The sequence below is a fragment of the Lathamus discolor genome, chromosome 8 (assembly GCF_037157495.1).
Source record: "Lathamus discolor isolate bLatDis1 chromosome 8, bLatDis1.hap1, whole genome shotgun sequence".
Lineage (NCBI taxonomy): Eukaryota > Metazoa > Chordata > Aves > Psittaciformes > Psittacidae > Lathamus > Lathamus discolor.
The window spans coordinates 14,945,309-14,972,359 of record NC_088891.1 but is presented as its reverse complement, the minus strand read 5'-3'; the positions used below and the strand labels follow the sequence as shown (position 1 = coordinate 14,972,359).

Here is a 27,051-nt window from a genome sequence, read left to right as displayed (position 1 = left end):
TAGTTACAATGCATTTGTCAATTCAGTTTAGGCACAAGGCAACTTCCACAATGAGTGGAGAGATCACAACAGTCTCTGATTGTGCAGAAGCGACACACTGCTTGCAACAGAATGATATGTTCAAGAGTATTTCATGGGCTGAAATTCTGTCTGAAGATCTTGTATCTTCAATCCTGATGCAGGTGTTGACCAGTAGCTTTGATCATAAGATTGCATTTGGGTTTCTTGCTTCAAGTGTTTTCTCCTGTCAGGTTTGTGTCTTCATATAATGTTAGTTGTCTGTGTCCTTGTGAAGAAAGGTCACCTTCTGTGTATCCTACCAATAATTCTGGAATTCTAGAAAGAAATTTGGAAGAGTAAAGGGGTATTATCAAAAGAATCAGTAAGAAGCATGGTTCAACACTGGGACTAATTTAAACCATACCATTTCTATTTTTAACCATACCATTTTCAGTTAAGCACAAAAGAAAAAAATCACACTGAGAGGCCTTGAAATCCTTCTTTCCACAGATATCCATCCATACTGAGTATGATACATCGAACAGTTTACTCTCAGGAACATTCTATTTGACCTCGTGGGCATGGGACAAAGTGAAATCTGCAAACCTCAAACCTTCAATTTGCATTTGACTTTGGTCTCTAAAATAAGCAGGAGTCAGTACCCAAAGTGAATCACTACAGCTGAAGTTAGCCATCGCCATATACCCAATGAGCTTTCCACATCAATGTCCCACCTGAGTCACCTTACAAAGTTACTGCTATTAAAAACCAAAGATATTGTAAACTTTTGAAAGCGGCACATAACAGGCTATAAATTCTGCTGTAAGTCAAGAATTCTCTGACAATTTAGAAGTAGCCTGTTTCTTTGGTATGAAATAGAACAAATTAAAGACATTCTAAGCACCTTCTTTTCCTAAAAAGAAACCCCATTTTGTTTATGAAGCAAGCAGCTGCCCACGAGAGATGGGGAAAAAGTACTGCCTCGAGTAAGGCTTGGTTTCAATGCCATTTTGCTGCTTTCTAAGGAAGATGAGGGAGTAATAAATTTCCACAGAATACATTCTGGCAAGATGGATGCCTTTACCTTAAGCTAAAATAGAAGCAAACCAGTCTATATACACAGCAACAACAAACCTCCGCAACATAAAATTTAGTAAAGTTACGGATGTAAGTAAAGGCATCAAACCCAACTGCTTACTTGTTTTGAAAGTGGCAACAGCTCTACTGGTTTAGAAGACATGGAATAATCAGATTTTTTTCTGTTCAAAATCAAGTTTTCTTCAATTTTAAAGAAAAAAAAACAAACCAAGCAGCTACATGTAATAAAGCCACGAGACTAATATATCCTTGGTAAGAGCACCCCATCAGCATGATTTAAATGAACTACTGCGTTTTGGACTACATGGGGCTTTCGGAAATACTGATTCATCTTGCAAAGCTGAAAGCATTACTTTTTAAATCTTGACTATCTTTACTAATAGAGACTGTGACTTAAGATAGTTAAGCAATCTCTGCTGGGCACACGAGATGAGCTAGAATGCCTGGCCTTATGCCAGACAGCAAATCTCTTTGCGATGAGAAGTCTCTCTGTTTGTTTCAGCACTGGGAAACTACATGGATTTTTAAACGAGCTAATGTGATATTTAGATAATTTAAAAATGTATAATTCATTTCTATTATGCTTGGCTTATCTAGCAAACTGTTAACTATTCCTCTCATGTCATGCCAAGAAGGCCACCTGAGCCAAGAGATGTAGCCATTGGCAACAACACATGGAAATGAAGAGTTTAATGACAACTTCTTGGGATTTTGTTTTATTATAAAACTAAACAAATCTGCAAGCTTTGCTTATGCTCAGAGACCTCAAAGTACTTAGCAGCATAAAGAAGTTTGGTGCTAGTGGCAGCCCAGTAACTAAGAACAGGCACATCTACATCTCCCTAACTGTAGCCAAAAAAAAGCAACAAGAGCCGTTCCCCTCTAGACCAGAGACGTACCTGGCTGGTGTTCACATATGACCCATAGGGTTGGTAGTTTCACTCAGGCCAGGGTGGCTTCCTGGGTGTGGTGTTGGCGGCTCTGCCGATACGGCAGACACTTTTTCTTCTTCCCTTCTCTTAAGGCAGGCTGCTTTAGGGTTTAGGTTTCGCTCTGGAACAGAAAGATGATATTAACATCCCATATGCCGATAAAGAGGGCAGTATCAATCCATTAACTGCTGGAGTAAAAATAGCTATGTAGCTTCCCTCTTCGAACTCCTGATGTCCCTGCGCTAAAAGGCAGGTGTCTAAAGCTGCGGACAAGCACTACTGAAAACCCTCCCAGGCATCTCCTGAGATGGCATTAAAAAAAAAAAAAAATAAAAAAAATCACCCGAACTTCCCTAATTGCCCACCCACCCCCTCAAAAACCTGCTACAAAAGTGCCTCCCTTGTCACCAGGAGTTGCTAACGTGCAAAACGAGAACTCTAAGAATTTACAATGCAAACAACCCCGGATTTATTTCAGTGTTTCACTGGTATGCTGAAGTCCCACCAACCTTACTGACAGCACGCTAGTTTTAGTAACATCACTGCTGCTTTATTCACCTTAATATTAGCCTGCTGTTAGAAAAGGGGAGGCTGAATGTCCTGAGTCAGTAGCTCTCCGCACACCCTCAGGTCTGGGAAACCATCTTAAATTGAAAGAATATGACAATGGCACGGAGCAGAAGGCTCATGTTTTTTCAAACCATGTTTCCTCTCACATCGCAGTCAGTACTTTATATAGGCAGCTGTGGACCAGCTATCAAGCTACCTCCATCAGTATATTTCCACTTCCCCAATTAGCTTTGATAGATGAAGCTTTGGATCTAGTTTTCAAATTATGATAGTTTCTAACAGTCAACTGCTTCTGTTCTTCAAAATGTTTTTTCATGAACCAAAATACAAAAGATGAAAACTGCCATGGCCAAAAAGACACACGAAAAGTGTGTACTATGTTCTACCAGCGCATGTTGAATTTAATCAACATGTTGAGGTATTTTTCTAGCTGTCAGTGAATTCTGGTTTGCAGTTTAAGATTGCAGATATAATTTTAGCTGCAAGGAGACTGCCAAGACTGAACAGACAGCACAAGCCCTTCTCCTGCACTGCACAGGCACCCCATAGTAACTGCAGTTTGCATTTTACAGGGGTAATCTGACAGAGGCAATTTTGGACAGACTTGCTAATTCTGCTTTCACCCAAGTCATTACCAACTGCCTCCTACTGCATTTCCTAAAGATGAACACTCCTAAAGAGTCTACTGGGGGAAAAAAACAACCCAAAACTGCTAACTTTTCTTAATCACAGTTTTCTTTGTTTAAATCTGGCTTGTCTTGAAGTTTTAAAGAAGATTTAATTATGTGGAAACTCTGAAAGGAAGTTAATTTACAGCGATTTATGAAACGGAGATAAAAATGCTAGCCTACAGTTAGAGCTCAAAATCTGAAACGTTTCAGTCTGAATAGCACCAATCACAGAATGAGAAGCCTCATTACCAGCAGGGAGAGGAAATGGCTGATGCAATTATACAACGCACTGGTGAAAGCTCCTCCGGGCACCGCACAAAGCTCCGGTCACTCACTGTCAGAAACAGGTGCTAAGAAAGACGCAGAGATAAATGGGGAGTGCAGCCTCTTGCACAAGAGGCATCGTGTGCTTGCGATGCACGGGGAGTAGGAGCTGAGATGCACACGTGAGGAAGGAAAAGCTCTCAATTTACACTGCCTGCAGAATAGGTCCAATTCAACTGTAAGTACATACAGAAGAAGATTTCCACCAGAGGCATAAGGTTCAGAAGCAACCTCTGACTAGTGATTTTACTAGTTTTCACACAGAGCTTTCTGTGACTGACAGAATCTGGGAGAGCCAAGAGATGGACTTGATGGTTTTTAAACATTAAAAACCATGCTTGATTAATGTTATTCTGACTTCTTTGTAATATGCAACCTGATCTTCCAGGCTATGTCATTTTCAGAGCAAAACAATTCCCAAGGTCAAAGTCTCAGAGATGCTAAAATAGGCCTTTGCCATGGCACTACTTGGTGCCTCATCTGCAGAGTACTTAGCTGCTCTATGGAAGAGCTCTGACTGGAAACTGCGAGCCTTTATTAAAACCCAGGTCAGTAAAACTCTGCCTGAAAACACAGCATCTCATCCTTACTACACAGTACATAAGCTTGTGTTGAGTTATTCCCTTTGTCACTTTCACTGAACTTTTAACTACTGTTTTGACCTGTGCAAAACACAAGCAACAAAATAGGAAATGGAAGTAAAAATAAGATACACAAGAATAAAACACAGACATCATTCAGTGGCATCAGTGATTCAAAGATGTAGTGCATTAAGCAAGTATGACCACTGATGTCATCCACATCTGAAAGACCTTCCCAGTCACCCGATGCACTTCTGTCAGCAGGACACCGACGAAAACAGCTAGTCCAAGAGAGCAAAACCTGATGGAATGCTCATGCCAGCTACACAGATCAGACTATTTCAGTTGGACAGGACCTACAAGGGTCATCTCATACAACTGCCTGAACTACTCGGGGCTGATCAGAAGCTCAAGCAGGGTGCCTCTGCACCTTAACATGTCTCTGACTCAATTCAAGTAGGTTTTCTCTCTCCTCCCCACTACGTGTTTAACACAACCCCCTAAGTAAATGGTTAAATTCACTGCATTTTAATACTTCGATTATGTAAGGTATGTCTTAAAATAGATCTCATATTTTTGTTAGAGCTTTTGTGCTACTACGTAAGTGCTTGTTACAATTTAAAGCAAGGTATGTCAGTATTTTAAATCATTTACCTCTCACTTGCTGCTCTAGACTGAGGATGACTGCCACAGCCTGGTGAAGAATAAGCAGCTTCGTCTGGGGTTTCTCACTCTTCAGATGAAGCTGACACATACGGCCAAGTTCTTTGAACGCTTCATTAATGTCTCGGACACGCAAACGTTCTCGAGCGTTATTTGCCATCCTTCTCTCCTTTTCTCTTTCTATTTTCTGCTCTGGGTTTAAATCCTCATCTTCATTAGTACTGCTGCAAGAAAGCGTAAATAAAAGTATACTGAAGTATCACAAGTGATCCTGCTGCTGGTTCAAAATTTCCAGCTGATGAAATTAAACTTTCTCCACTTAATCTATTTCATATTGAAGTATACTTAGATAGCTAAGGAAGTGTTCCAAATCAGTGCTGAAGTACTCAAGCTAACTCTTGCTGTTCCTGCCTCTTTCTGAAAGTAAGTTTTAAATGGTGTCTGGCTGAAGAATATACACAGAATGTTGTCTACAGGTGGCAAACATCTCTAGGATAAGTAGTGGCAACACACTGCCCCTTGAAGCAAAACTACCACTTCACGCAATCACTGAGGAATGAGGAGCAAAGAGGTAACTCAGCCACCTCATCAGGTGAGGAATAAGGCCTTCTCAACAAGTAGTTCAGACAGTTTCCAATACACCAGCTTATATAAGAAGGCATTCAGGTAATTTTCAATTTACTGTGCTTATTAAAAAGCATTAGTTTTGTTAAATACCTTATTAGCCAATTTTAGAACTATTTTATCTTCTAATAATACCCAGCGTAGAGCTGATCAGTTCTAATCAGAATTCGTGTATCACTTCAAATTATTTATTAACTTGCATAGCCTTTTTTTAAAATATAGGATTGTCCAATTCAGTCTAAAACTACGCACAACCTCTGCTCTAACTAAAATTAACACGCTAAAATGCCATTAGACACATGTGATGATACAGACTGCGCTGCCAATTGTAGCGAAACTCTCATTGTTTACTGTTATCCTAAAGGTCAATGCTTGTTTCAGGCCTATCAGGCACATCTAGAAGAATTTTACTCGGCATCAGCTCCAGGTTTTTTGCCTATGGCTTGGGAGGAGGAAGTGTTTCACAGACTACGTACCTATCGTGCTCACCCCAGTCAATCAGGGTTACCAGGCTGCCGCTCTTCATCCCCACTGGCTCAAGTTTAGAAGCGCAGCCCTGGCCCAGGTACAAAATATCGCAGGTTTCTAACGTTCTCCCATCCTCTATGATGGGCAGGGCTCTCTGTATCTTACACCACTTATACGTACACAGGCAGCTATCAGGGAAGGCACCAACGTAAGGGAATGCACACTTTTCAAGTGATTTCCCCAGAAAATCCTCTATTCTGTATTTAAGTGGATACAAATACTCAAACTGTTTATCTGTTTCAGCTGTCTATTAATAGATGCACTGAGGTAATGCAAAAGCCTTGAAATAAATTCATCAAACATAAGGACGGCATGCTACACAGCATTAAGGAAACACAAATTCTCTAGGACATGTCAGCAACCCACCTTGTTCTGCCTCTAGATGAGACCTTGATATCCTTCTGGGAGGACTCATCATCTGATTTCATGTCATCCGATGAGGGGGGTTCATGTATATTTTCATCCTTCTCCTTATGTTCAGACTTGATTTCTGTTGGACCTATAGCCACAGACTGGCTCTGTAAGCCACCTGACAATGCTGCGGGCAACCAGAGATCAGAGTGAGTATCACGGGCATGAAATGCCAAAGAGAATCTCAAGCAGATATTGTCAATGGGAGGCCAGAGCTGAGCACAGAGTCTGGGAAGACGACAGGAGGAACTACACTCTGGCAACGACAACAAGAAGAGAAATCTTGGTAACACTGCTGTAATTGGGCATGTGTCAGGGGTTGTAAAGGGATCACAGCTCAGAGCAGCTTGATCAGTAACAGCTTCATCTAAGAAAAGCACTGTTAAAGACAACAGGACTTCAGTGAAGTAAGGAAACTTGCACCTTATGTCTGGGCTGCAAATTTTAGGGCAGAGCTGCACTGACATCAAGGCTTGGGCTTAGATCAAACGTGCAACATGCACCTCCCTAAATGGTGCAAGCATGCTAACAAGTAAGCTGACTTGTGTCTTCTATAGCTTACTACTTCAAGCTAAAAACTGAGGGAACCATTACCACCTGTATGGAAGGACTTCCTTTTATTAGCCAGACTGAAACCTGCCTTCAGCTCACTGCAGCCCTTCCTGCCGATTCGGAAATGGCTGCAGTACTGCAAATGCCATTACGGCTCCTTCAGCCAAGAGAACACGGCTGTAATGCAGTCTTCTGCTGTAATTATAGTGGGTCAAGTCTGACACAGGGATGCCCTGAAAACTGTTGCAGGGATCCTTCACAACAGCATTTTACAGTATTTGTAATTAATTTCTTATTTCTCAACATCATCTATGTCTCTATTCCTTGTGCTGATGCAATTTTACCAAGATTTACAGCCTCACTGGCTCTGGATTACTGCAGACCCCATTTAAAATCACTGGGAAGTTACCTCGGTAGCTTTCTTGTGTTTTATGATTTAGTTCTGTGCTCTGAGCAGAAACTGCACTGGGAAGAACTGAATGGTTGCTGCTGAGGCTGACACTTTCTTCCCGATGAGCCGCAACCTAAAGCAAAGCAAATATTTCCATTAAAGATGTGCTTTAAAGAAAAAGAAACAGTCCAGATACAGAAGTTTAAAAGACAAAGTACTTGCTGGATTACAAACCCAAGTTAAAGTTCTAGTTTGGTAAAGGAAAGATTTAGTTGGAAGATGCTGTTACACTACACCACTTGATCATACCACACGGGATTAAGCTGTATTTCAAGCAAAGCAGTGACCAACACCTGTTTGGAATAACACAGCAACCTAGCAACAAGGTTTTTCACTACTTTCCCACACAACACTACAGAGTTTTCTCCTTGATTTATACCTGAGAGGTGTAAGACTTGATTAACCGTTCATTGTTTAAACTAATTCAACTAGCAACTCCTCTGCACATAACATTTTGATCCTTAAACCATGGGGAATAATGGCCTTCACCCCTCCATGTGTAAGGTGTGTATACTGCCCCACGCTCACATACACAGAGACGCACATGTATAAATAGCATCTCCTCACTTGTGCTGAAACAGCATTAAGGCAGAACTGGATCTAATATCAAAATACTATTTTGTTCACTTTAATAATTCCCTTTCATTTTCCTCCTTTCTCAGCTAAATACATTTATCTTAGTCCCATTACAGAATCTTATAATACAAAAATAACCCAGGCATCTAACTGCCCCTACCACCTCTCAGTATTTTCTAATCTGCTCCTTCATAATACATCATGATCAAATTTCCAAGCAGCACGCATTGAGAGGAAGCATAAACTTGGATTAACAGTACTTATGCCAAGAGAGTGATGAGTGCCCGTGCCCAGCTTGAACAGGCAAATCTGTTAAAAACTCTGCTCAAGACAGAATACTGTTACTAATGCAAACCTCTATAAAAAAGTCATATTCTTTTGTTTGAGAAAGGACAAGGTACAGACACACTGCCTGTATTTAAATAATCTGGAATGCAGACTATTTAAAGCTTTTGATTCCTAAAGACACAAAAGTCCTTTAAATATTTATAATACAACTACAATACAATTATACAGCTAAAAAAACCCCCAAACCCTAACAAAGCTGAGGATTCTACTATTATTTATATAGTTACAAAAATTGGCTACAGATGAAGCTTTTTATTGGAACAGTAGCAAACATGTCAACTAGAAGATTAAGCCTTTAATTAAATAGGTTTATTGCCTGGAGTTACACATGAGAACCACTGTTTTTCAATAAATCCTTCAATCCTAGTAAACTGCTGAGCTTTGAATCCCTCTTGAGTAATTAATGCAGCTTCTACCTTTCATGTCTTAGTATGGGTTTTACCCAGAGAGAGATAAATACCCTTATGCAAGTTTATCCTTTGTTTAATACACACTGGTTCCTGTAAGCTAACACACAGGAACAAGAAAGGAAAGGGGGAACCCCCCCCCCCCTTAACTAGTATCAGGTCATTCTGGGCTGCTATCCGTATCTATTGTTCTGCAGAAAATCTCTTGTATACTGCGGGATATCTGTTGCTATTTAAAGTGTGTTTTATCTTCCTGTGCGTGTAATAGGCTTTGTTTGTGAGAAGTTCCACCGTGGATGCAGTCATCTCAGCTCCTGCGGTGCTTGAGAGTTCACTGGGAGCAAAGAGCAGAGCCCGGGCCTTCCAACCTATGAGACAAAACTCTTTACAACAGGAACGTGAAGCTTGCGCTGCACAGAGCACTTCCAAACTGCAGTCTTGCCCTAATTCTGCCCTGCAGGTTGTGTGTGTGACTTTGTTCTTCTGCTCATGCGAAGTCCTAACGCATGAGGGTGCTTTTATTCAAACTACAGACTGTGAATCACTTTGGGGCCAAGTCTGCTCCAAAACGTACTTCTTACAAAAGGCAAAAATTCTTAAAGCTGTGTCCAAACGAAGCCGCTGCCAGAACCCTGGCAACTTCCAGATCTAGGGCTAACCTAGACGTGAGAGATAAGCACATCAGTTCTGATACAGGCAGCAAACAGACCGGGAATAAAAGCTGAATTCAAGTCCATGTTCCAGTCCTTTGAAACAGGCTTGCAAACTCAAAGCGTACAACTTAGAGTGACACAGAAATCTGAAGAGCCAGGTGCCACGAACCTGACCGTGCCATGAGCGCTCATCTCTGACCTGCGATGTGCTAGCAAATCCCAGCAATCCCTAGACCAGGAGGCTTGCTGCGCGCCACGGTACCCCACGCCAAGGCCCAGAGCCGTTTCCTGTAAGCACGGCTAATCTGGGCCTGCTTCAAGGCACCAAACTGGACCTGAAGCACCTTCTTTCCGCCGCCCCTTCCCCGAAGGGGCTCCCTCCGTCGGGGCCTCAGCGCCACCCCGCGCAGCCCCCTCCCGGCAGCGTTACCGGTGCCACCGATCCCCGGCTCTGCCGTTTCGCGGTGCCCCCCCCCGCCCCGGGGCCCGGGGCAGCCGCCAGCTGCGCGGGGCGGGGCTGCGCGCGGCCCGCATTAGCATACAGCTGGGCGCCTCGTCCCCGCCTCCGCCCGCGACAAAGGCGGGCGGGCTGCGCGCGCCGGGGGCCCGCTCTGAGGTAACGCTCTGGGCCGCGAAATGGCAGCCGGGCTGCGGCGGCGTTCCGGCACGCACCGCCCGCTAAAAACGGGCGGCGGCCACGCACCGCCCGGCAGCCCCCCGCAGGGACGGGCGTGCCGCGTCCTCAGCAAGTCAAAGAGGTCACACGTAGCACACGGGCAGCCCGGGGCCCTGTCCCGGCTCCTCAGTGCCGCATTTACCACGCGAACTGAAGCTCTGCCCTTCGGGAGACTCGCGGCAGGGCAGTCCGCAGCCACGCTGCCTTGAGAGCTTAAACAAACCCGTGAGTGCCGACCCTGCTCGGTCTGTTTAAGTGGTAACATTTGGGAGCTGCAACTAGCAAAGCAGTTCAGTATTTCTGGCACCTCAACAAAAACCAGGCGGATCGCGGCAACCGGCAGCGAGCGCACTGCTGCACATGTGGAGATCCGGCCCGGAGCCACACGTGGCGCGGCTAACGCGGGGCCTGCGCCTCACACTTCGGTTTCGTTATTAGTTTTGAACTCGTGGCAATAACAGCTCTTGAGAACTGAAAAACCGACGAAAAAACTCCCCACAAACCAGCCTTTGCTCCTATCTGCTGCGGGACTTACCTGAGCACACTGCAGAGCACAAGCACTTCTCAAGCCACGCCAGGTGACCAGTAATACAATTTTAACCAAGGTGAACATAATTGAGACAATGAAAAGGGCTTTGGAATCCAGATTTTTACACTTGGGACAGCTCCAAGTGGTTCAGCGCGAGCACCGGCTCTGCTCAGAAATACAGCGCCTGGAAGGGCTTTGTGCAAGAGCAGAGGGTGGTGCTGCCAAAGCAGCTCCTGCTGCCCTGTCCTGCCCGTACAGCACAGCAGACACAGGGTAAGAGGAGGGAGGTTGTCCAGTTGTGTTGGATTCCTGCTATACCTGGAAAAAACCCTGTGAGTTAAGGATTGAGTTTCATCCTTAACCGAGTTTCCAGGCCTTTTATTTATTTATTTTTAATCAATTCAGGCTGTTCTTTTTCCATTGTACTTCAATGACAAATAAAAAGCAGCTTGAATAAGAACAAAAAGAGTATTACTTCTTAACTTTTCAATAATACATGAAATAAAATACAAATCAACTTCAAAGGCCATTTAGCAAATATTTGATGAGTTTGAGATATTAAAAATCTATTTGAATAAATCTAATGGCCAGCCCAGCTAAAAAGAAAACAAGACCATTCAGAGCGAGCAGGAAATGAAGTCAACCAGAGTTTTAAAATAAATCTGGCTCAAAAATTAAGCAAATGTTAAAATAAAACCATGTCTGGTTACACTAATTACATAAAAAGGAGTTAAATTACTCATTTCCTAGCTCCTTCTGCCAAGATCATCATCTTCAAGGGAAATTAAATTTAACTTTTCTATTTTTTTTCCTACAGAGAAAAAATGTTTTGTATGAAGAGACACCCCCGCCTCCCTCCCCCAACAAGGAAGTTTCGTTCAGTGCTGCATCCCAATGACGTTTCTTGACTTAAACCCCTTCCGAACACATCAAACAAGAGCAGGTAAACACCTGCATGATGTTCACATTTCCCACCATGAGAGCCAATACATTATTTTCTTAAAATTTACTGGGGGCTCTCTGAAATAAAGCACTCTTTAATTTCTGAACAAAGCCTAGACCTTACGGTGCAAGTGGTGTCAAATTCTCTGTTCTCCTACACTTAAGGTATCAAGACATACAAATAGTAAATAAGTATAGGTTGAAATTAACTGATTATTGAATAACGCAAGAATTGCACCTCTTTGAGTGGGGGGCACTACTGCAATGCAGTCATCATTAACTAACACTGCTCAGAAAGGCCAAGCCTCTGCTCTGTTCATCTTTCAGGCTCTATCCTAAGCCATACTGAGTGCCTGTGACTGCAAATGATGGCAGAGGGCACTCGCTGGGGACTGGTCAAAGCCGCGACAGGATGCTTTCTGTTGGAGCCAATTATTCTGATGTAACAAAATTAGGGTTAATCCAAGGAATTCTTTAGCTGACTCACTATTCAAGCAAAACTGATCTGCAGGCTTGCTTCACCCAGCCAGATGAAATACAAAAGCAAGTGTTGGGGTTTGGGTGTTGTTTTTTTTTTTCCATTTTCCTAATCTAAGTGTTTTTTTTTAACAGAGGGCAAGCATCTTTCAATCGAAACAGCAGGTCAGTCATTAGGTGGCAACTCAAGTCTAGATTACATTTAAGTTACACAACTACATCAGGCCGAGGAATTCATTTTGGGGAGTCATCTTCCACCGCCACCTATTTCAATCAAAACCAAGCTGATAAAATATTTATCACAGCTTAGTTTAAAAGAGAAACAGAGATTTCTGTGTACATTGCAGCACTATCAGCATTTGACAGGATCTGGCTTGGAAGCACCAGAAGGTTCCACAAGACAGAGAGAGAACAATTCTGCCACTGCAGTTTCAGTCACTCTACCCCACGTCATTAAGACCGAGGAAAAAACAAGTTTTCTTTTGTATAACTAGACTGCAGTACCCCAGACCACTGCAGAACATTCCCTTTTAACAGCATTCTCTAAATATGCGGCAGTACTCAGAAAAAGTTCTGAAGTATTTATGCATCACTTCCTTCATTACTAACTGTAATGGTGAAGTTGTACAGAAACCTAAAGCTGGGTATGTGTTGGAAAGCACTCCCCCCCGAAAAGCCCCCAAACACACACAGCTTATAGAAAGTAACCAGTTCTTTTTGATGTCTACTGCAGTGGTTCTGAAATTAATATAAATGGATGTGTGACGTGCGAATGGGAGAGCCTGGAACTAATTCAGTTTTATAGAATACAAACCCTTCAGCAATTGGGGTACCTAATTATTTTGATGATAGGTGAAGTTTTGCCTTGATCACACAGTGCCCAGCTGTGAATCTGTTTTATGACAGAAAATTTCACAGCATGTAACTGGTCTTTAAAATTACGCTGTAAACATGCAAACACATGGCACCACTAAAATAAGCATGTTTTAAAAAGCCCTTTTTCCTTTAAGCGTTCTTGAGAAGGGAGGAATGCAAAGGAAGAAAAAGGGAGGTGAGCAATGCTACAAATAGATTTCGTTTACTGTCTAATGCTTTTAACATACTTCTGATCTATAAAAAGCTCAACTACATTTTTTCAGAACAGTTCACTTTTTTAAAGAAACTAAAAGAGATGGATTGAATTATTTCACTCTTCTTGGGGATTAATCTGAAAGTTGTTTCCTCTTCATTGTTACTTACACTACAGCTGTGCTCAAACTCCTTTTCATTTAGAAAAAGAAGTTTACATTTTGAGCCTGCGCACACCATGGTTCCACATTCCAACAGCTTCCTCCCAGTCCTCTGCCAGCATCTGCTATTGAAGACTAGTTCCAATTTACAATAAACAGCTTTTCCAGACCAGAACACTTGAAATTCAGTCCTTCTTGACTGCTTTTCCCATTCAATCTCCCTATTCACCATTTCAAGGAGAAAACTGTTCTGCCAATTATTACACATCTGGAAAAAATGCATGTATAAGCTGAAATGCTCTCAGCAGAAAGTTTCAGCTTTCTGCATATGGTCACAGCAGGATTTTATGGGCCACTGACCAGGCCCAAGTTTAAGTTTTCCCATCTTTCTCCTCCCCCTCATTTCTACCCCCACCCTAACTCTCTAATTGGAAACCCATAGCAGGTGCAAGCTGTCTGCCACCTTTTCCTCTGCAGAAACCTCAAGCAGTTTCTTCCCGATAAATGTTGGCCATACACTCCAGTTGCAACTCACTAGGCTCTGCGCTAAGTCAAATGCACCAGCTGAAGCCGTTATGCATAAAAACACACATTTTAAAATACCATTACCATTGACGCTTGTCTGTTGGTTGTCACAAGGCTAGATGCTCCATAGTTGGAGTTCAGGCTTCCAATTGGCCCATTGTGGGATGGTCCCAATAAACTGTGTATGTCTCCATGGCCACCTGACAGGCTTGTTGAAGGCCCCACAGCATGATTTCGTAGTACATGGATGGCATCATCAAGTCTGTCCAAGCGATCCTCCATTCGAGACTGCTGTTAGAATGTAAGAGGGACAGGAGCAGCTATTACTGAATAAACCTGCACGCTCATTACACCGCAGTAGTTTCTACCTCAGAGATATTAAAGACAGAAGATGAAATGCGTATATCAAAGACTTTGAAAGCACCTACCAGCACTACAACAAACAGAAAAAAGAAAAGATATCTGGAGATTTAGCTCAAGATAGCATTCATTCCACAAATAGGTGGCAGCTTTTAAAGTGAATCTTATTACAAGGTTAATGTTACTCAGCTTCTATTACATGGCATGAACAAAGAAAAAGGAAGTGCTACAAAATAAGCTAATAAAGGATGAGAAAGAATGATCATAAAATCAGCCTCACCACGTTGGTAACAATAAAGAGAGGCAGTGGCTTTTTGAGAACCTGTATTACAAAAAACCTAGACAAAACTTTGAGCTATCATTTTCTAAAGTGGAGCTTTAAACACATCAGCTACTGCAGAAATAAAAGTAAATTCTGTATGTTACTGCAGGAGAGTCTGTCTTTAAATTACTTTCCTTTAAAAAAAAAAAAAAAAAGACCAAAAAACCCCAAAGCAAAACGGATTCTGACACTGCAGCTCTCCAGAAACTGAAATGGCAGGATGTTGGAGTCAGAAGATGGGTCATATGCTATGCTAATTTAAGTTTTTAATGGGGAATCCGAAGGAAGCATTAATTGAAACACAAAAAGGCACCATCTAAAGTGAAATAGTACCTCACAGACATCCTTTAAGAAGGACATTGCATCTTGCAAATGCTCGTGAAGTTGCTGTTCAACTCGATTTTTCTGGCAAAGTCAAGACAGAACAGGAAGCAAAGCACAAGTTAAGATTAATTCAAAAAAGAGGTGAGGAAACAGCTGATGTGCATGTCAGCAATAAATTGTTAGTGAAGTTAATGCAACAGAGATCTGATTATATTAAGATAAGAAAAGGCTAATATTTAACACTGCAGTTTTGTTAGGATTTTAAGATGTACGTAACAATTATACTTAATTGCAAAAATATTGAAGAAAACGGACTTGGCTTAAACTTATTCTTGTTAGTCAGAAAAATGAAATTTCACCTGTGGAAACTAGAAATATTAACAGGTAATCAATGCCTCCCCTCAAATTTTTCCCTTTTCCTTCCCGATCCTGTCTCAGGAATATTAAGGAAGAAGTCAGTAACTTAAATCCTCTGCTGAATCTTCAAAGGAAGAAAATTTACAATGCTGTAGATGATTTCCCATGTCTTTTTCTGTTAAATGGTTCATTAATTAATAAATGAATACTCCCCCAAAACAAATAATAATTACAAATAAAATATATTGGTACTTTAATGACAAGTGTAGTGAAGGCAAGCCCAAGAGGCTACCATTTCATGGAGGGAGGGGAAGGACAAGTAAATGCAAAGGCATGAAGTCTTTATCTTTCCTCCAGACTGAACTTTAGATAAGAATTAGCTATGGATTTGTGAAAAGGTACCAGAATCTCATAACAGCGCTTTAGCACCAGCTGTCCTCAGCACAGAAGCCTGATGCCCAAGGAACAGATGGTGAAAGACACACCCTGCACGTCTTATATTGTTCAACTGAACAGGCCATTTGTTAGCAAAGAATTCATTTGTAATGCTATCCTACTGTTTCCTTTAATGATATGCAGGATTTATACAAAACCAAGCCTTCAGCTTTTAAGTAAAAAGTACGGTGTTGCTTTCAACAATTCTTACCAAGGAGTGTAGAGAGTTTTCATAGTTTGGAGATGAGGGGGCTTGTCCTCCACTCCTAGACCACTGACTGGCACCTGTCAAAAGTGTCTAGGTTAACAGAGATTTATGCAGCGGAAGTGGGAAGCAGTGACGCGATATTTCTCAACTCAATCAAAACCAGCATTCTGCATAAAGGTAAGCTAACATATGGGTACACAAAGGAGGACAAATTCCTTCATTCTGCCTTGCAGAGGGATAATTTTTATATCCTGGCATCTGTAGGGTTAGGTACATTGTCGATGACAAAGCAGTGACATCTTCACAGTACTTAAAACGATACAAGAGTGGACTAAACACACACACAGAGTACCTGAAATACCTGCCCTCTGCCAGTGTCACCATAAAAGGGTTGCTGAACTCCTTCTTCAGGTTATGTTCAGTATACGTAGGCATATCTTTAATAATGTTAAAATATACCACAAAAATATTTAAAGAAAGCAAATGGACACTGAACTAAGGATAACTGGAAAACCATTTTTATGACACCTCTTTACTAAATGAGAAAACTTAAAACTAGATCAAAAGGATTTATCTCATTCCACATGATACCATTTTAGATTATAATGCATTTCTAGTTTAGAAGAGTAAAAATACACCCAAGTAATCCCCATTTGTGATTTCAGATACACTGCACATAAATTCGCAGTTAAAGAATACTGACTGTGCAACAAATCGTCAATTACATCCATACTACCTATACACTGCAAATTCAAATCCATATCCATTCTCATCCGACATAAATATACCTAATTACCGTGTAAAAATAAAAAATAATTAGATGTGAAATGCTAATAAAGAAGTACTTTTAAAACAAAGCCTGAAGTAGTCAACATGTATTTTTCTCACCAACTAATAGTGCATCTTTTATAAAGATACTACACAAAATTCTATGGCCATTAGAGACAGCTTCCTTTCAGCCATACAAATGTAATAATAAAGCAATTACATTAATAAATTATGGACGTACAATCCAAAGCAGCTCATTAAAGGAAGAGCCTGTGGGCTTGTTCTTTCAATAACAGCCAGAGCTGTACATCTGGAAAACTGGGAAAAGGTTTAATAACATTACAGTTCCTTTGTTCAGAGAGCTGCAAGTAGTTACCTCTTAAAGAAAGGGGTTTATATAACAAAAAGAGTACAGCTTGCATAGCTATTAAAATACCTAAATATTTCCTTTCTAATTAAAAAAAAATAAACCATCTCCAGTTTCATAGCAGCCCAGAGCTGCCGTAACTGTGCTGGAATTCTCTTTTAAAATACGACGACATCAGTGAGCAAGTTTATAATTACCAATTTTCACTTCACACAACTACTCCGGGTCTGGATCTGTAGTCTCCCCCCTGCATTACTGTCGTTCCTGAACTGTGGAATGACGCTTGGAGTCTCACTTATTTTTGCAAAGCATTAATGGAACAACTTTAGAATATTCTGGCTCACTGTAAGGTCCAAATTTTTATCTGGTCAAAACTCCATTTTTAGAGACAAGACCATAGTCAGGGCTTTTAGTGAGTGCTCACTACTAACAGTGAGTGTGCTGCTTCCTACAGTAAAGCATCAGCTGGCAAACAGAAAGGCAACCAGTTAAGAAAGCAAAGGCTCAATGCCTGTTCACCTTGTCTCATGAGTTTGTTGGGGGGCTTTTTTAACGGGAAAAGGTTATTATTTCCTTAGTGTAAGCCCTGAACAAAACTCTTGAGTGGGACTTCTCACAAAGGAAGAAAAAAAAATGAAAGGGGGGGGGGGAGGGAGAGGGAATACTAAACTCCTGTCAAACGAACCACCCAACTGCAACCTGCAGTTTTTAATCACACCTCTAGTAATGCTGGTGCTCTTTCTGCACGGTGGCATACTCTGTCTCCATGTCTGCGCAGGTTGCCAGATGGCACTGATTTCCTGCCTTCCTCATTCCACTCCCCCTCCTAGAAGTTTGTGCATGAAATCCACCAATTATATTAGAAAGCATCCTGGCACCACAAGCCCTGCAATTAACAACTGCAGCTTTTAGTGCAGCACCAACATAGCAGCATGAAAATACAAATAAGCCAGGCAAGTGTTAGGATTTACAGGGGTCATCGATAGTAATCACTCCAGTATTGTTCTTCTACTACCAACACTAATCCTCTGGCTCTCCTTTCAAACACACTCTCGGCATCAGAGTCCACAGAGGGCTGGTTTTGTACCCTCAGAACCAACTGAAGCCTTCTGAATACTTCTGATCCTGGGAGGAGGATTCTTAAAATACCAAGGCTCCCACCATTCAGATCCGTATATAAACTTCACATACGTATACACAATCATTGAAACTATGCAAGAAGCTAAGCTCTGGGCATGTTTATGTAAAATTAGAAACTAAATGAGGGCAGGGAAGATGAGACATGCTATTGTCTCACAGTACTGGGGGGTTTTCATCATGTTGTTCTCAAAGCTTTTACTTAAATTAATTAAAAAATGTCATTACCCTTATTCAGTAATGTAACAGCCAAATGGTCAAATATGAGTTTATCTACGTGTGTCATGAAGCTATCATCTCTCAATGCTTTAAATGGCAGAGTACTCCTACTGTAATTTACAATTAAAGGATATGCAAGTTATGACTCACTCAAACCTATAATAAGAAGAATGCTAGATAAACAAAGAACTGCCTGCAAAAAGAGGAAAATCACAATGAAGGCTGAAATGCTGCAAAGCATATTATTTTAGTGTACATAAAACATTTGTGTTATCTGCAGTAACTTTTTGGGTCAGGACAGAAAATGGCTACCAGGAGTATCAACAGCCATAAATGTAGTAGTAATTACTTTACATTGTGCTTCACTGTGTTCTCAGTGACTCATCTGGGAATAAAGATAAAAGTCCAGATTCATAAATGAAGGTAATTAACTACTGCAGCAATTTACCAAAGGCTTGATAAATTCTGTATCACTGAAATTAAAGGGGGTGGGAGGGTATAATCGTAAAGCAGATGCTAAGTTTGTGCCTAAGAAGGATTTCAGAATTATTTGCTTGCATCTACTACTGTCTTAGCCATTAGAATCCAGAATAATGAACACAAATTAAAATGCAAATTTTGGAGAGTTTTACATTTGATACAGGTTCCAACAGACAAAGGCATCAATGGCAAAGGGAAGCTTCACATTTCAGGGACCTTAAATTTGTATTCTAAAGCCAGGAATTAGCTGGCGCTTTCACACTTACAAAATCAGGTGTAGTATCTGCTCGGGGAACTCCAGTTGGGATCTTTAAAATTTTAAATACTTTGAAATGTCAGAACTTCTTTCTTCCAGCCACAAAACATTTTCAGTATTTGCTTTGATGTTAAAAAGAAAGCAGTAACAATTTTCTGGTCTCATCTACCTTTTCAGTACAACAAGGATACGCAAACCGTTTTTTGTCAACTGCAATCACTGAATCAAAAAGCCCGTTAATCCCATCCTCATTCAATTCAACACAGATTTTTCAGACAGAAAGAAATGCTCAAAGCAGCTGCTCAGGTATACCATTTCAGATATTGAGTAATCCATTAAGGCCATAGAAAACCAGAGCAGTGTCCATTAAACGTAAGTCAGGTATGAATGATGGAAGTTTTCTGGGTGACACTGCATGTAGTCTGTATATTCACTTACATATGTCCATGGCTGCATTTTACATGCCATAACTTTAACGAATTACAGCTCTAGATGACAGAAGTGTCCAGCCAAGCTCTTTCTGTGCACCTTTCACTGCAAGTTAATTTTGGGGTTTTTTTTATAAAAAAATCTAAACACTATTGCAAGAAGCGACCAATGGCCTGGAGCCTGCAGGGATGTATTAAACAACAGAGAAAGGGAAAACAGACTGTTGTATAAACGTTAAATAATTTAACTAATCGCACTATAGGAAAGAACAGGGTTAAAGTTACATCATCTTGCTTGTAATTCTAGTTCTTTGTTAAACAACAAATTTAACTCAATGGTGCTTTCACAGCCCTCTCTATATGGAGAACAGCTGTTCAACTTTTACTAGACAGCTGAGGCCACAGTGTCTGTGAAAGCTGCACTACCCACTAATAGCTGTAGGCAGCTGCCCACAGTTCATCTCCACACAGGAATGCTCCTTCCCACATTCACACTACAAACACACAAAGCACAGGTGACAGAGGTGGCTGCAATACAGAGCATTTATTTTGAAAAATGCCAGAAATTCTTCTCCCATAGAATGAAAGCATTCACGAGAGATACGAATGAAAAGCTATCCTGTGTAAGAACTGGATACTCTCATAGCTACTATATTTTCATTAGAGGGAACACACATCTGCTGCGTTTGTCACTGAAAGCTGCCACAGAATTTTAGCATATAGCTTAAAAAAAAACCCAACAAAACCGACCAAATCACTCTTAATTCTCTCCAATGGTACAGATCTGTACAGACATCTTTATAGCTGTGGTTGTATATGGTCATTCAGTGTTGTCAAAGCTTATTTTAAGAAGCTAATTTTAAAAGCCTGTCACCAGGATTTAAGTGAATGCTCGTAACAAACCAGCTAAGAATCTGGAGTTCTAAACCTGGATTTAGTACAACAGAAATATAAACAAAATGCAGAAGTAATTTTGCAAGGAATCTAACTGCTGATTTCACTGGGATTCAGAACAGGAGGCTTTCAAAACAACACATGAGTTACTGACAAATGGCAGGTCTCTACCTGTAAGAGGCGATGGTGATCCAACTGGTGTTGACGGATTCGATGGGAAACTACTGCTGGTATGATCAGGGGAATAAATCTAACAACAGACAAAAGAGATTGTGTATCAATACATGCCATAATATTCAGTAAAGAAAATAGCTATTAGGATTCCTTTTCATGCTTTTAATTGTCATTCATGATGCTAGACTGATAAAAACCCCAATTTCATCCTTCAATCACAGCTCTGCTTTATCACACTCAAGCCTCTAAAAATGTCCAGAGAACTTTCATTTTCAAGCAGCTGTCAAAATAAGCACAGCCTGTATCTGATAGCAACACGAGTGTAACTGATCTTCCTTCTACTTCAACAGCAGCAGAAATTACAGCCTTGTTGTCACTGAAGGAGAACAATATACATAAGAGTTAACAGCACAAAGATAATTATAACAAACAAAACTTCAGGAAAATGTGAAGAAATAATGACTTCCCAAATTTTAAAGAGAGAAAAGATTTTAGCAGGCAACACGTTATCTTCTAGAAAATAAGACTTCACAAGAGAAAATACCAAGAAAACATTCAGCCCTAGTTACGTACCTACCAAATGAGAACCATCTGAAATATTGTTGCTCTTCCTATTGTATTGCAGTGCGTACAGTTTTTCCCTGTTATTTCTGTACCAGTTGCTCCCTTGAGATAGCAAACCTCAACTTGCAACAATCCATTCCTTGCTATTAATGTAATTAAAAAGCCTTAATAAAAACAGAAGACATAATGCTTAAAGCTTTAATTAAAACTTAGAATTCTAAGATTCTTGGAAAATTCATTTTTTGAAGGCAACTGAATCGGTTTAGGGGCTGACTACGGACTTTAGAACATATTTTTATAGGTCACCAGTTCAAACCTGTTTTGCTTGAGCAGAGACCAGGATTTGTTAGTCATCAGATGGCAGTTAAAAAAAGTCTTCACTGGCAGTGTGGTTGATGTCTCTTCTCACAGACAATATGACATTTCAGCATTTAGCTGACAATAAACTGGGACTTGGTTAAGTTGCATATTGTATTTTCTGAACTGACAAAACCAGGACCTGATAGACCGCATGCTCCTTCTTGGTTTATCACACTTTCCCATTAGAAAACACCATCAGTTCCCTATTGGAAATACCTTCTCCATTTCATATATGCTAGAAAGAGGGTATATTTAAAGAACAAACCACCTCAGACCACTGTAGGAAATTCACGCATTGCGTATGAGTGTAAAAATAAATCTTGGGTATCAGTACGGGAACTGCAGAATTCCAGGCAGGTAAGATACAGAAAATTAAAACTGTATGAGAACAAAGGCCACGAAGTTTGCTTTGAGACTGGCTGTTTTCCACTGCTCTACCTGCTGATTTTGTTTTGCTGATTTTGTATGAGGGAAAACCTCCATTATGCCAAAGCCACAACTAAGACACGAGGTCAGAATTCATTCTGCATTCAGTCCCTGGTCGCTGTGCTGTTAAATGACCAATGATGAACAACCCTGACACCTTCTGCCAGGCTTAAACGGTAACATGACTCATTTTACTGCAACAAATGAGACTCCTCCTCCTATCAGTCATGGTCCATTCCAATCAGCGGGATGCCAATATGCCAGGGTCTAATGAAAAGGCTCTTAGACAAAAGCTGCACAATTGAGAGCCTGCAGAGCCAAACCTCGGAGCTGTTAGTCCAATTTTTTAAACACTACAGTGTACATTTCAGTTAGGCTTTGTTATGCTAATGTTATTGAGTCTAAAGCAACAAAGAAACTTAATTCATGAATTACTTTTAGAAGTCAACTTCCCCACATTTTCTTTTCTTTTGTGAGGGGACCAGTGGCTATTTAACTACTGAGACCGTACAAAGGCCTTTACCCTAGTTCTGAGGTAGGAATCAAAATGTAAGTTATCACAAAGAGGTCTGATATAATCAACAAAGTTAAACAGTCCTCCTGTTTGATCTCCTCTAAATTAAAGACCAAGTGTTTTGATTTGGCATTAGGCAATGAAATAAACCAGATGTTTCTCCTGCCATATAACCCTCCATGGGCACAATCTTAAAGGGTTATTGTTTGGCAAATGTTCAGGGAAACACATTAGAAATGGCACGAATACCCAGATTTTCTTTTCTTTCTATCTATACTAGTTCATTATCCAAACTAATGCGTAATCCACAGGGCTTTGGGAACTTTGTGTAAATACTTTCATGTACAATTCTCTTTCTTGCCTACCCTGAGATTAAGACCACAATTATCCAGGCTTAAACCTAAAATAAAAGAACCTTTGCAAATGTATTATCTGGCCTTACATGTTTAATCACATACTATTCTGTATGGTCTTTAATACCTAAACTGAAGAACAAATGTCGTATCCTCTGATGTTTCGCACATGAAAGGCCTATTGTGAGATGTACATCAACAGAATTTTAGAACTAAAAATTCCTCTCAACAGTTGCAGCAGTAGCCGTTAAAACCCCACCAGAAAGGCACGTACTGTCGTCTTGGGGGAGGCAAAAGTAAACACTAAAAAAGACCATCACAGTATTTAAATGAAACTTTGATCAAACAGAAAAAATATTCTTGTTTTACTGGCTATCAAAATTCATCAGTGCCACCTTCACCTGCAGCAGAGAGCACCTCCCTGCTCTCCACAGCCGAGCTCTGCTCCTCGCCGAACAAGCGCAAGAAGTGTGCTGGGTGCGCGTGTGTTGTGGGGTGCGGGGGAAGCAGATGGATGAGGCGAGGGATTTGAAGTGTGCAGACTATGGCATGCAGTGATAGAGCAGATGGAATGCATCACCATCAGCTATGACAGAAATGATTTATGGAATGACCTGGCTGCTCCTGCCAAGCAACAACACGGGATGACAGAAACAAGTTTCTATGACAACCAGAGCCCACCCACCAGTTAGATTAAACATTTCTGCCCTGACTTCCACTCGCAATATATTTAGAGTTTTTCCTCACAACATCAGCCTGGCTTTCTCAGCTAGAGACTTGGGAAAAAATACCTGAAAGGATGAGAAAATAACTTATAAAAGAAGAGCAGTGGAGAACGTCAAAGTCCCGCAGCTCTAACGGGCCAGCGTGTCAGACTTGCAACAGAAATTTTGGTCAGGCTGCAGAACAGCAGAGCAGACATCCTGATACATCTGCAGAGTAAGGAACAGCCTGAAGTATGTAAGCATTGCTATTTCTAGGAGTCAAAATGATCCCAGTTCCTTTCTGACAGGTCTCAAACAGACAAAAAAGAGAGTGTTAACTGCCCTCTGGACTTGTGAATTGTTATCTGCTTGCTGAATCCCCAAAAGCAACAGGGACAGCGTTTTTCTCCTCAAAGCCAGTAGGTCAGAGTTCTTCTACCCAATTTGGACATTACAGACATTATCAGATCTGGTAATCTTTTAACATATGACCCTCTGAGGGATGCAGGGGAAACAGGATCTGCACGAATATGCGCATCTGCATTCACTGGTATGAGGTAACGGATGCAGAATCCAACCCAGGAATGGTGTTTTGGGCCTGCAAAGTAGTCATTTCTATCTCTTAAATCAGACCTAGTCACCCTATTCGCTATGTAGCAGAAATACAAAGTGGTCCCCCAGCAGCACTCCTAACTGAAATTGCTGCTATACTGAATCAACTACCACTTCATAAAACGTACATCTGATTGTATTAATGCAAAAGTAACTGCTATATGGGTGCACATACCGAGCTTATGGTAGACTGAAGGTACCTGCAATATTTTACATTATCTACATTATTCTAGCAAGAGTTAAGAGTTTAAACTTTATGCATATATAGCATTTTAAAAGCTGCTCCATAAATCATAGCTATACAACACAGCCTTCAAACCCACTCAGTTTAATAAGGCCACTGAGAAAACATTTTTAACCTTGAGGCAGGATCTGCTCTAAGACTAATGTTAAAAATATTTGACTTTAGCTCAACACTACAGGGAAGAAAAAAAAAAAACCCCACTAATCAACCCCCAAGCTCGTCAGGATTGTCTTCTCCTTAGTCTGAACAACTTTCTGAACTCTGTCTGCCCCAAAGTTTTTGATCACCTAAAAAGGCAGAATGAGTCTTCTACAAATAAAAGCATTTTCCACTTGTTTTTTTATACATTTATCTAGTATATGACATTGCATCATAGTGTATTATTCTAACTTCATACATGAAACTCCTGATTTGGTATCATAAAAGGAATGAAATAATGGATGTAATGATCAAAATATGATTTTCAGATCTGAATATTCGAACTGCTACTTACAGATGCCAATGCCTTCCCGAGGGCATCACCTGTCTGTGAGCTTCCAGCACCATTTCCTCTGTTTCCTGTAACATGGAAAGCAAACCCAACACTTATTTTTAAAGCTGAAATTTTATTTATGATTTTATTCATCGTGTACAGCTGAGCAACCACTTCTGAAGTGGATATTCTGAGGAAGTCACTGTCAACAGAATCAGCTCGCATTATACTTAAAAAATTAAATTAAACCAATTATATTTAAATTGAGATGATCTCCTCTTTCAAGTCACACACGGTATCACCGCGATAACTTCAGGACCAGCAAGGGAAAACAGAAAACAGACTGAAATTATTTTCTAGAACTGCAGGCTAATTTTAATGAAATATAAGAAAATCACAATCAGAAAATTGTATCATTGCAGCTGATTTCTAAACTGCTATCACTGAAGTGCTGCACGTTTCATTAGTTCTTAAAGCCAAATGCACTGAATAGCTCCTTGTGTGTCTCCCTGCGCCCCCTGCTCTAATTCCCCGTGTTGTACTCTCATCTTTATTTTAGAAAATCCCTGAAAAGCTCTTATCCACCAAGCTTTCTGTCACCCCTACTCTCAGTTGCATGTCAGCAGCTTTGCATGCCCTTTTGCTCTACACACCATTAAGCCGAGAGGCAGTTTGAAGCCCTGCCAATTGCAAACACAGAAAGGACCTGAATCCTGCAAAATACCTGCTTTACTGTAGGAGACAGACCCTTTAAAAGTGAATCTCCTTTCTCCAATTATCAACTTCTAATGGAAAAAAAGAAGTATTTAATATGAATGTAAGCCGTTCACACCAGAAACCCAAATCATGCAACACTTGCTGCTTCAAGTTTGTGGCAAACTTGGATTTTCTAGCCTGAATTTCCCATGCAGATTCATTAACTGCATTCTGTTTAAAAGACCCAAGTGTAAAACTTCCCAAATCAAAGCCAATACAGTCACTCTAACTAAACTTTGTTTACTTAAAATGAAACTAAGTGCAAATCATATCAAACTGACAAGGGGCATGTACAAGCACTTAATTTCTACGGCTGTATCTTAAGATGTGCAAACACATGTAAGGAATGGATGATCATCCTGTATTTTGTGCTTTCTAAGTAAGCACAGAAGAGACAAATCAGCCACCATCCTGGCTACTCAGTAATGTCTGAATCAGTTAAGAGAGGAATTTACAATGCAGTTTACCAAGCTCCCTGAAGAAAGAGCCTTCCTGCCTTTCTCCAGCACAGTACTTTGGTGATGCAGCAGCTCTGAAAACTGCAACACCAGAGCTACTTACATGAACGGTACATATAGCGAACTATGGAAGGATAGCTGCTGTAAAGTCAGATAGATGCGATCTCCTGGGAATAGGCTTGGCTGCGAAAGCAGACAAGCTAGTAAGTCTTAAGCTAACTGATTTGCCTCATCTCAGCCATACTGAGGACACAAACGTCACAGTGGTGCAGTATCCCTGATTTACAAGCATCCTATAAATTAAAGCTTACAAATTTTGCATGTCATGCAGCCCCAAACTGCATTTTCTCATAAAATTGAAACAAATAGAAAACAACAACAACACCTCCCCCCCCCAAAAAAAAACCACCAAAAAACACCAAACCCAAAAACTTAAACGAAAGGGGAAAAAAAAAAGAAAAAAAAAAGGCAGGAAGAACTTTTTACCCAGAATAGTATCTGATCCATTGACAGGTGGAGTGTGTGAGGCAGCTACATAAGGTGAACTGCTGGTACTGCCACGATGGAAGCTAGACATTGGAGGAAGACTGGCATTTATATCTGTAGGTGAGACTGAATGTGGGGGATAGCTCTAGAGAGAAGAGAAACAGACGTAAGACGTAAAGTTAGTCTTTAAATAAATGTTGACACTTTAAGATACAAAATACACAACACCCAGCTCCTTACTAAAGAAAGGGTCTTCTCCATCCTCTGAACACACCACTATATAGCCACAGATTATTTATACAACAGACTAGTAAAAGGACATAAGTCTAATACAGGAAGTCTGTGATTTCTGACAACTGGGTTTTTAACTGACACACAAGAGCACCAAGAAATTAATTCCTGTAAGTCAGCTCTCTGTATACAAATACACGAATCTCTGCTACGTGTCTTACCAAACGGTCGTGTGTGTGCAGGCTGCCGTAACTGCCGGACTGGGACATGTGGGAAGAGGAGCCTCCCAGCATCCCACCGTAGCCAGGCTGGCTCATGCCATTGGATGAACTCCAGAGGTCAGAAGAATTGTGGGTCCCATCTTTTTTTTTTGAT

The 27,051-nt window shown here is 40.8% G+C and overlaps 1 protein-coding gene across 10 annotated transcripts in view; it reads right to left on the bottom strand.

Annotated features, from left to right (window-relative positions):
* TCF12 (transcription factor 12) overlaps positions 1-27,051 on the bottom strand; it is a 164,453-nt gene continuing 137,402 nt past the window's right edge. For 3 of the 10 annotated variants that reach the window (XM_065688648.1, XM_065688655.1, XM_065688656.1), the window contains 12 exons: positions 26,898-27,037; positions 26,446-26,590; positions 24,767-24,831; positions 20,494-20,572; positions 15,777-15,850; positions 14,783-14,854; positions 13,852-14,058; positions 7,364-7,478; positions 6,358-6,529; positions 4,831-5,063; positions 1,998-2,151; positions 1-336 (listed from right to left, as the gene is read on the bottom strand). In XM_065688648.1, the coding sequence (XP_065544720.1) occupies positions 2,009-2,151; positions 4,831-5,063; positions 6,358-6,529; positions 7,364-7,478; positions 13,852-14,058; positions 14,783-14,854; positions 15,777-15,850; positions 20,494-20,572; positions 24,767-24,831; positions 26,446-26,590; positions 26,898-27,037 (1,445 nt within the window). In that variant the 3' untranslated portion in view covers positions 1-336; positions 1,998-2,008. The remainder of the gene's footprint in view (positions 337-1,997; positions 2,152-4,830; positions 5,064-6,357; positions 6,530-7,363; positions 7,479-13,851; positions 14,059-14,782; positions 14,855-15,776; positions 15,851-20,493; positions 20,573-24,766; positions 24,832-26,445; positions 26,591-26,897; positions 27,038-27,051) is intronic. The other 7 variants (XM_065688654.1, XM_065688658.1, XM_065688652.1 and 4 more) reach the window with 5 other exon arrangements.